This window comes from Ovis aries, chromosome 1 (assembly GCF_016772045.2).
Source record: "Ovis aries strain OAR_USU_Benz2616 breed Rambouillet chromosome 1, ARS-UI_Ramb_v3.0, whole genome shotgun sequence".
Taxonomy (NCBI): domain Eukaryota; kingdom Metazoa; phylum Chordata; class Mammalia; order Artiodactyla; family Bovidae; genus Ovis; species Ovis aries.
The window spans coordinates 177,839,786-177,850,422 of NC_056054.1; the positions used below are offsets into that span (position 1 = coordinate 177,839,786).

The 10,637-nt window shown below is 45.7% G+C and overlaps 1 protein-coding gene across 3 annotated transcripts in view; it reads left to right on the forward strand.

Annotated features, from left to right (window-relative positions):
• C1H3orf52 (chromosome 1 C3orf52 homolog) overlaps nt 1-10,637 on the forward strand; it is a 37,458-nt gene that overhangs the window by 20,032 nt on the left and 6,789 nt on the right. For all 3 annotated transcript variants that reach the window (XM_060404284.1, XM_042231274.1, XM_012190355.4), the window contains exons 3-4: nt 2,278-2,405; nt 8,687-8,757. In XM_060404284.1, coding sequence (XP_060260267.1) covers nt 2,278-2,405; nt 8,687-8,757 — 199 coding nt within the window. The remainder of the gene's footprint in view (nt 1-2,277; nt 2,406-8,686; nt 8,758-10,637) is intronic.

Consider the following 10,637-nt stretch of genomic DNA (forward strand, 5'->3'; position numbering starts at 1 on the left):
AAGTCTTTTTTTTTTGACTAGTGGTTTGGGGGATCCTAGTTCCCTGACCAGGGATTGAATGCAGGACCATAGCAGTGGAAGTGCCAAGTCTTAACCAGTGGATCACCAGGAAATTCCTGAGGGCATAACTTTTTATTCTCAGACAAAATAACATGATGACTTACAACAAATAATGATGCAGGGATAATTCCCTGTGTTGGGGTCCCCAGGATTATTCCCAGATTCATCGATTTGCTGATAAGACTCATGATATGCAGCATATATTGTAAAGGTGATTATGATTTGTTATAGCTAAAGGATATGCAGATGGTGACTGTAGCCATGAAATTAAAAGATGCTTACTCTTTTTAGTTATGACCAACCTAGATAGCATATTGAAAAGCAGAGACATTACTTTGCCAACAAAGGTCTGTCTAGTCAAGGCTATGGTTTTTCCAGTGGTCATGAATGGATGTGAGAGTTGGACTGTGAAGAAAGCTGAGCACCGAAGAATTGATGCTTTTGAACTGTGGTGTTGGAGAAGACTCTTGAGAGTCCCTTGGACTGTAAGGAGATCCAACCAGTCCATTCTAAAGGAGATCAGCGCTGGGTGTTCTTTGGAAGGAATGGTGCTAAAGCTGAAACTCCAATACTTTGGCCGCCCCATGTGAAGAGTTGACTCATTGGAAAAGACTCTGATGCTGGGAGGGATTGGGGGCAGGAGGAGAAGGGGATGACAGAGGATGAGATGGCCTGGATGGGATCACCGACTCGATGGACGTGAGTCTGAGTGAACTCCGGGAGTTGGTGATGGACAGGGAGGCCTGGCGTGCTGCGATTCATGGGATTGCAAAGAGTCGGACACGACTGAGCAACTGAACTGAACTGAAAGGATATAAAGCAAAATATAGAGGAAACCAGGGGCAAACTGCCAAGAATCCTCACCCAGTGCAGTCACACAAAGTGTACTTAATTCCTCCAGCAATGAATTGTGACAACAACATGTGAAGTCTTGTCCACCAAGGAAGCTCATTAGAGATTCAGTTTATATTAGGATTGGTCACATGGGCAGGCTCTGCCTGGCACCAACTAAAACCCCAGACTCCCAGAAGAAAAGGAGAGGCTCAGGAAACAAGCCATGCTGTTTCTGTAAATAGCTGAGGCACAGCTAGCCACTCTTACCAGAGAATGTGGGAATTCTCTGGGAATCCAAGTTCCAGATTCCAGTAAGGGGTCAACCTTGCACCGGCCTTGCCAAGGCTGGCAGCCTCTGACCTGCTCTGTTAACTCTTCTGCAACTTCCCTGATCCTTGTGGCTCACATTTCAGACTTCCCCAGGGAATAAGGAGCTGGACTCTCACTTGCATCATAAACCCAGAATCGATGCCACGGTGGCCTTTGCAAAGTCCAGTAAAGAGACTGATAATGTTATGTTTGAGACATGGGATTACAGAGAAGTCCATGGCCCACAAACACCTGGTTCCTCCCACCCACGCTTTTCTCAGGGTTGGAGAGGTGGTCCCCAAGTGGTGCTGGCAGGGAGCCAGGGCAGCTTAATTGGTGCCAGTGTGCCAGCTTCAAGTTCCTGGCTGCCGACTTTGTGTGTTTTTCCTTTGGCTCCAACTACTTAACAATCAATTAGCTCACAGTCTTTGGAACGCAAGCAGCACAGAACTGTTGTCTTAAGGACGTAAGTCCCCTGGGCCCTGGGACTCTGAGTGCAGTTTGGGTTCCTTCTACAAACAGAGTGTGTCAACATTCCCCCCGTGAGACACCCTGGAGAGTGATGACTTCATGCTCACTAGCTCAGATTCTAACCCAGGAGCAGTTCTCAATGATGTCACGTCCTCAGCGTGGGTACACAACCACAGGGGATTCAGGGAAATTCCTTGCTCTGCTCCTGTCCCCCATCTCCGGTTGTTTGTTGACCATCTCTAGCACCTGCCTTGACACCAGTGAAAGTAGTTAAGCTGCAACAGTCAGTTTGACAAAGAAATTCATGTTCTTCCCACCTCTTCCAGCTGCCCTTCACCCGGTCTGTTCAATGGAATCTGAGCCCCTTCTGGCATCAGATAAAGAAACAAAATTTTATTGTGATGGAGGCATGCCCCTGTCTTTATTCCGCCTACCTGAGAAAAAGGAAGCATTTCTGCTCATACTTGCTTACTGTGACTAGGCTTGATGGTTACTCATTGTTCATTTATTTCTTAAGTATAGCAGCCAATGGGATGAATGTTTGTTATTTTATGCATGTGCTTACTTTTACTTTTTATCCCACCCACCCCCCATTCTGTTTAGTAACTTATATCGATGAAGATGAAAATGAAATACTTGAATTGTCATCAAATGAAACATTCTCGGTCATGCTAAAGATTCCAGAGGAGTGTGTTTCTGAAGAGGAATTACCTGACATAATCAAGAAGCGAGTAAGTTACCTTATGCATTGTTAGTGAGTTCTTAGCATTAGAGTGTGAATTCTTCTGGAGTAGCTGGGTTAGAGCGAGCCAGGAAGTAGCTTCAAGCTTGGATTCTTTGGATACTGGCAGAAACCAGTGCTTAGAAATAGATTTTCTGTAGTGCAGAGCCGGAAGGAGGAGCCCTGGCCTCTAGCTGAATGTGTCCTGGAGGACAGTGTTCTGTTTCTCACTCTGGTCTTAGGTTTGATTCAACCTGAAATTTTATTGAGTGTCTGTGAGGTGCTAGACAACATGCTTAGTGATGGGGGCTCAAAGTCCAAGTAGAGGAAGCAATTAAATAGTTATGAGCAGTGTGGTATGTTCCATCACCGAGATATGTACAGTGTGATTTACAGCCACAGAGGAGGGATGGAGCCTTGGAGGAGGCGATACTCAGGATGAGTCTTGAAATGTGAAGTAGGGGCATTCCAGATTAGAGAGCAGAGAACGCAAGGGTATCTGCCCGGCAGTGTGCTATGACCTCCACATACTGCATAGCAGAAATGCAGAGGTGAGGCTGAACGGAAAGGAAGGGGTCAGATCATGAAGGTTTTTGGTTCTTTGGTGAGGTCCTGGAAGATTTTAATCTGCAGGCTGACATGGTCAGTTTCTCATTTTAGTCTTCCTGTGGTGATGGGAAAACGTTGGAGGTGGAGTGCTTAGTTAGAAGGTATTGCAATAATCTGGATGACAAGTGAGGGAGCCTTGAATTAGGGCAATGTCAGGGGAGATCAGGTGAGATTTCAGAGGCCTGTTGCCTCAACAGGACTTCATGGCTGGTAGGATGTGGGCTGAGGGAGAGCATGGCTCCAGACCTCCGGTTGGGTGACCACATGGGTGGATGGTGACATCATTCATGGAGCGGGGAATGCGGGAGAAGGAGCCTCTGTGTGTTACGGGGGCTCTGCAGTAAGACCACAAGGGTTGGTTAGAGCAGCCCTGGTTATCCTGTCAAAGACAGAGTGGTTCACAGTCAGACCCAGGAAAGTTTCTGAGAACAAAATCTAAGCGTGACCAGCCTGCTGTCTGTTACTCTTGTCCCTATGGTAGATAGGTTGAATGGAATGAGTTCCCTTTATTTCCTGAAGGGCAGAGTCTTAACCAGTGGATGGCCAGGGAAGTCTCCTCTTTTTTTACTGTTTTGATTGAGGGATTTTGCATTGGCCGAGGAGAAACCGAGTAAGCCAGCATCCGCAGGTGTCACTGTTTCAGACTGGCCTCTGTGTCAGAGGGAAATGGGTATCTGTCACTCATAAGCCATCTCTCTGGTCATAGAAGCAGATGTGAGCAGATTCTCCTGGTGTTTTTAGTTCATCGTGGTATAATGGCTGAGGAACAGGGAACTGGTGGGTCTCCGGGGCAAGTTCACAGGCCTCTTTGAGTTGGTTCCTACTGTGATAAATGGAAATCACCTCACTTTTCCTGGATACCCACAGATGCATATAAAGAACTTTGTAAGGCATTTTTAAAAAGAATTATCTGATTTGCAGATGATAAACATAAGGTGCGGTGAGGTGAAGAAACTTCTGCTTTCTGGTTTCCCAACAAATGTTCAGGAGAAAAAAAAATGGGGAACTTGGAGATATTACTATCTTATTGTCAGATCGAGAACCCTTTTCTTCCACTTAGGCCAGTTTCCAGGTTTGGAAAGTAAATGGGAATGGATATTGAAACACTGCGCCCTCTCTTTTGCTTTATTGTCTTGCTTTTCTAAGCACAGTTTTCCTGGCTCTTCTCATATCTCACTGCCAGTTTCCTTCTATTTGGGTTGGGCTGATAACTCAGCTTAAGCTAGCCCAGTATCTACTTGGCATCATAGCTCAGCTTACCTGCTCGATGCCAGAATCAGCAGTGGCCCCTCTGATAATGCAGGGGACGTATCTTCTTCCTCTGGAAGATTTTTTTTTTTTCTTTTTTTAACATTATCACTTAAAAAAAATTGAGATATAGTTGATACACACTCCAGTATATGTTTCAGGGATATGACATAGTGATTGACAATTTTTAAGGTCACATTCCACTTATAGTTGCTAAAGAATATTGGCTATATTCCCTGTGTTATATAATATATCCTCGTCGCCCATTTATTTTATATATGGTAGTTTGTACTGCTTAACCCCCTTCCCGCACCTTGCCCCTCCCCCTTCTGGCTCTCCCCTGATAACCACTAGTTTGCTCACTGCATCTGTGAGTCTGTTTCTTTTTTGTTGTTGTTATATTTGTTCATTTCTTTTATTTTTTAGATTCCACGTGTAATTGATATCACACAGTATGTCATTCTCTGACTTATTTCAGTTAGTCTAATTCCCTCCAAGCCCATCCATGTTGTTGCAAATGGCAGAATCTCACTCTTCTCAATGGCTGAGTAGTTTTTCCATTGTCTACATGTACCACGTCTCTTTGCCCATTCATCTGTTGATGGACTCTGAGGTCGTGCCCATATCTTGGCTATAGTAAATAACTGTGTATGTGTGTGTGTTCAGTTATGTTTGACTCTTTGTGACCCCATGGGCTGTAGCCCATCAGGCGCCTCTGTCCGTGGAATTTTCCAGGCAAGAATACTGGAGTGGGTTGTCATTTCCTTTTCCGGGAGATCTTCCCCCCTAGGGATTGAACCCCTGTCTCCTGAGTCTCCTGCATTGGCAGGGGCATTCTTAACCATTGGACCACTTGGAAAGCCCCATTGTAAATAATGGAAACTGGTTTCTGATGAGCCACTGTGCCTGCCTCTGGTGATCAGCTCACTGGGCTCAAAGCTCAGTTTGCATTCAGCCTCGTTGGCACAGTTTGGGAAACACCAGAGCGAGGGGTGAGGAGCGCCTCTTTTCACTTCTTGGATCCCAAAGTAGTGTGGTTGACAGCTCCTAAATAGGTAAATATTTCCTAATCATAGTAGATGATGGTGCCACCAACAAAAATGTTAGAGTGGACACTGAAATTGATCTAGTATACCACTCCATCTCTTAACATGAAATTTTAAAACTTTTTCTGAATATCAATGTGCAAAACACAGTGCTTAGGCCCCTAAGAATTAATGAAAGGAAGAATGAGAGGGAGGGAACAAAGAAGGAAGGACAGACATAACTTCTGACAAAAGAAGCTCAATCTAAAAGGAAGAGAGGGATAAGCAGGTGGAGTTTGATGTATGACGCAGGGCACCCAAAGCTGGTGCTTTGTGACAACCTGGAGGGATAGGGTGGGGAGGGGGGTGGGTGGGGGCCATGTATACCTATGGCCAATTCATACTGATGTTTGGCAAAAACCATCACGATATTGTAAAGTAATTATCCAGCAATTAAAATAAAAAAATAAAAGGAAGAGAGGGATAGTGTTGTTATTTTCAGCGCTTGAGAAAAAAATGCCCTCTCCAGCATCCTCATCCTCCTCCCTGTTCTGAGCAGTCCTGGGGCTGCTCCAACCTCCGGGTTTTCTAAATGACTGTTGGCCTGTTGGCAGCTTTCTCTGGGGCTCAAAAACTCTAAGATGGCCCAGTCATTTTCCCCGCAGAGTTCTTAACACTTTATGCTACTTTCGTCCTTGTTCAGGAGATGCTTTCCCTCCTCGCTCCACCTCCACTGGGTTGCGTGGTAAAACATGGGGACGCTGGGCTTAGTGTCTGTAACACCTAGGACTAGATTCCTGACTAGCAGAGTGACCTAGGGCATGTTTTGTAACCTCCTGAATGCCTAGATTTTTTTTTTTTTTAAAATCAGCACAAAGGGAACAGAGAGCAGAGATAGCAGTGCCTCTTATGTCAGTTTCTTATGCAGAGGACAGCTGTAGTGACAGGGTTAGAGGAAGTGCTCGAAACCCCTCTGCTCTACCTTGGAGAAATTGATTGTCACCAGTGAGTGTAGTGGGAGCAAACAACGGATGCAGCCTCCTTGAGATTCTGCTGAGGGCTGGTGGGAGACGATGGGCAGGTTTTCCTTGGGGGTAGTTCTGCTGTTTGCTGCGGAATAAAGCAGTGAGGCGACAAGCCATGATAGGTGCCGCTGGGCACACCGAACTCAGCACAGAGGAACGAAATTTCCAGGACAATGTTAAGGCTGAGGCTTCAGGCCAGCAGGAGTGGATCTAGCTTCAGGCTTGCTTCCAGCCTCAGAGCTGGATTCATGCTGGGGGTGTACCCAGATCCCAGCACTGTCCTCCTGCATGCTAAGAACAAGGCATTTAAACTTCAAACTAGTAATTTTAAAGAGATGCAATGTAAATACGTTCAGCCATGAGTTCTGGGGTACTATAGGTTAAGATTTACATCTCTGAAACATGATGGAAAGACTAATCAAAGAGTGGGAGAAGATATCTGTGACATAAAACCAACAGCTAGTATCCAGAGTGTAAATCAGTTTGGGTAAGAAAAGTCTAACCCAAGAGAAAGAACACCAACAGACAAAAGTGAACAAAAAGGAACAAAGGAGAGAAATCCCACAGAGTTAAGGATTTTCATGAAAGACATCCTTCCATCTTTTCATGAAAAGACACTCAGCCTCACTAGAACACAATGTGACAGTGTGAAACACAATGAAAACTCGTCAGATTGGCAAAAATTGAAAAGTCTGGTAACCTGAAATGTTGGCAAGGCTGTGGGCAAGAGAGCACTTGTGCATTGCTGGGAGGCAGTGAAATGGAGTGCAATTCAGAAAGAGTTAAGGTGGAGATGTGCTAACTCTTAGACCCCAGTCCGCCTCTTGGTATATGGCCCAGGGAATCTCATACCTGTATGAGAAGAGAGGCTTAGGGATGTTCAAGCAGATCACCTCAGCACAGTCGTGGCAGGAGACAGTCAGAAGCAAAGCACACAGCCACCAGGAGGGGAAGGGAGGGGGCGGAGCTGTCATTTCACGGAATCTCTGCAGAGTTAGGAGTCAGGCTGAATGACCTCCATCTACGTTGTGTTGCTGTTGTTTAGTTGCTCAGTTGTGTTCAGCTCTTTGCCACCCCACGGACTGCAGCACGCCAGGCTTCCCTGTCTTTTTCCCGGAGCTTGCTCAAACTCATGTCCATTGAGTCGGTGATGCCATCCAACCATCTCGTCCTGTGTCATCCCCTTCTCCTCCTGCCTTCAATCTTTCCCAGCATCAGGGTCTTTTCTTTTTTCAGTGAGTTGGCTCTTCAAATCAGGTGGCCAAAGTACTGGAGCTTCAGCTTCAGCATCAGTCCTGTCAATGGATATTCAGGGTTGATTTTCTTTAGGAATGACTGGTTTGATCTCCTTGCTCTCCAAGGGACCATTGTGGGTAAACTGCAAATGTGATTTTGAGTGAAAAAAAAATCATATCAGAGAAGGTGTAGAATATGGTATGTTTTATTTGAATAAAAACACGCATTGAATTTATATATATATTTCCAAAAAGATCAAGTCTTTGGGGGCTTCCCTGGCAGTTCAGTGGTTAAGACTCTACATGTCCAGTGCAGGGGTCCTGTGTTCTATTTCTGGTTGGAAAACTAACATTCAGCATGCTGTGTGGAGCAGCCAAAAAAAAAATTATGTATAGTTATGATCACACAAGGGAGTGTTACATTCATAAAAACACGGAAAAGATACATGACAGCTTCAGGACAGTGGTTAGTAGTGGGCAGGGAGAGAGGACAGCGGAATCGTGTGTGAGAATAACTTTAGCTGTGCTGAGTTTCTTCAGGTAAAGGGCTCGGCGACATACGGTAAAATGTGAAGGCATGAAACTTGGGTAGTGGGAACCCAGGTGTCCTTATTTTTTACGGTTGCAACACTTGATGGCTAAAATAAGAACTTTATGTCTTTGCAATTGTACCACTCATTTGGTTGCGTTATCCCGAAACCGCATGGCTGTGCCTCCTTGGAGTGAAGTTCCAGGGAAAGGAGAGAAGAGGCCTTCCTTTGTCTGCTGATATGCAGGCCCCTGAGTCGCCTGTTCTCAGTCTTCCCAGCCCCTTAGAGATTCTCTCCTTCCCGTGGTGCTTGGGTCTGTGTGAGCTCAGGCTGTTGACCAGTCAGACCGCAAGTCACAGTGCAGCGTGTAAGAGATGCTGAAAATCCCAGCCTGATCACTTGGTCCTTACAAATGAGGTCCCTTTAAATGACTGCCAACTTGAATGTAGGTTGGTGTGGGGCCCACCCCTTCCTGTTTCTTCACCCAGAGCCTCTTGGTAAGTTCATTCCTCCCTAGGGTGGAATTTCCATCACCGAGGAGTAGTTTTGCTTTGCCAGGTGACATGCAGTATGGTCTGGCTGTGAGGTGTGGTTGTTAACTCGTCCCTGTTTGTTTTAGGTGACACACGTGTACACTGACTCACCAGCTCTGAACCGCTATTTCACTTCAGTTGAAGTCATGGACATCAGGTAAGAATGTAGAGTATTACAGTCTCTCTCTGGAGGTTGACAGTCATCATGAGTTACCCAACAGGAATTCCCTAACCCCAAAGCACAAAGTTCAGTTCAGTTCAGTCGCTCAGTCATGTCTGACTCTTTCCGACCCCACGAACCACAGCACGCCAGGCCTCCCTGTCCATTGCCAACTCCTGGAGTCCACCCAAACCCATGTCCACTGAGTCGGTGATGCCATCCAACCATCTCATCCTCTGTCGTCCCCTTCTCCTCCTGCCCTCAATCCCTCCCAGCATCAGGGTCTTTTCAAATGAGTCAGCTCTTCTCATGAGGTGGCCAAAGTATTGGAGTTTCAGCTTCAACATCAGTCCTTCCAGTGAACAGCCAGGACTGATCTTTAGGATGAACTGGTTGGGTCCCCTTGCAGTCCAAGGGACTCTCAAGAGTCTTCTCCAACACCACAGTTCAAAAGCATCAATTCTTCGGCACTCAGCTTTCCTTATAGTCCAACTCTCACATCCATACATGACCACTGGAAAACCATAGCCTTGACTAGATGGACCTTTGTTGGCAAAGTAATGTCTCTGCTTTTGAATACGCTGTCTAGGTTGGTCATAACTTTCCTTTCAAGGAGTAAGCGTCTTTTAATTTCATGGCTGCAATCACCATCTGCAGTGATTTTGGAGCCCAGAAAAATAAAGTCAGCCACTGTGTCCACTGTTTCTCCATCTATTTGCCATGAAGTGATGGGATGATACCATGATCTTAGTTTTCTGAATGTTGAGCTTTAAGCCAACTTTTTCACTCTCCTCTTTCACCTTCATCAAGAGGCTCTTTAGTTCTTCTTCACTTTCTGCCATAAGGGTGGTGTCATCTGCATATCTGTGGTTATTGATATTTCTCCCGGCAATCTTGATTCCAGCCTGTGCTTCCTCCAGCCCAGCATTTCTCATGATGTACTCTGCATATAAGTTAAATAAACAGGGTGACAATACACAGCCTTGACGTACTCCTTTTCCTATTTGGAACGTGGACCACAGCCTTGTCTAACTCAATGAAGCTATGAGCCATGCCGGGTAGGGCCACCCAAGATGGCTGGGTCATGGTAGAGAGTTCTGACAAACGTGGTCTGCTGGAGAAAGGAATGGCAAACCATTTCAGTATTCTTGCCTTGAGAACTCCATGAACAGCATGAAAAGGCAAAAAGGTAGGACACTGAAAGATGAATTCCCCAGGTCGGTAGGTGCCCAATATGCTATGGGAGATCAATGGAGAAATAACTCCAGAAAGAATGAAGAGATGGAGCCAAAGCAAAAACAACACCCAGTTGTGAATGTGACTTGTGATGGAAGTAAAGTCTGATGTTGTAAAGAGCAATATTGCATAGGAACCTGGAATGTTAGGTCCATGACGCAAGGCAAATTGGAAGTGATCAAACAGGAGATGGCAAGAGTGAACATGGACATTTTAGGAATCAGTGAACTAAAATGGACTGGAATGGGTGAATATAACTCAGATGACCATTATATCTACTACTGTGGGCAAGAATCCCTTAGAAGAAGTGGAGTAGCCGTCATAGTCAACAAGAGTCCAAAGTTCAGTACTTGGATGTGATCTCAAAAACGACAGAATGATCTCCGTTCGTTTGGGCTATGTGATCTCTGGCCACAAGAGGGAGCTCTTTGCCAGTTGTTGGCAGGGAGAATGGTCTGACTCATTACTGGGACTGGCTTGACTGCCTGGAAAATCCCATGGACCGAGAAGCCTGGTAGGCTGCAATCCATGGGGTCGCACAGAGTCAGACACGACTGAGTGACTTCACTTTCACTTTTCACTTTCATGCATTGGAGAAGGAAATGGCAACCCACTCCAGTGTTCTTGCCTGGAGAATCCCA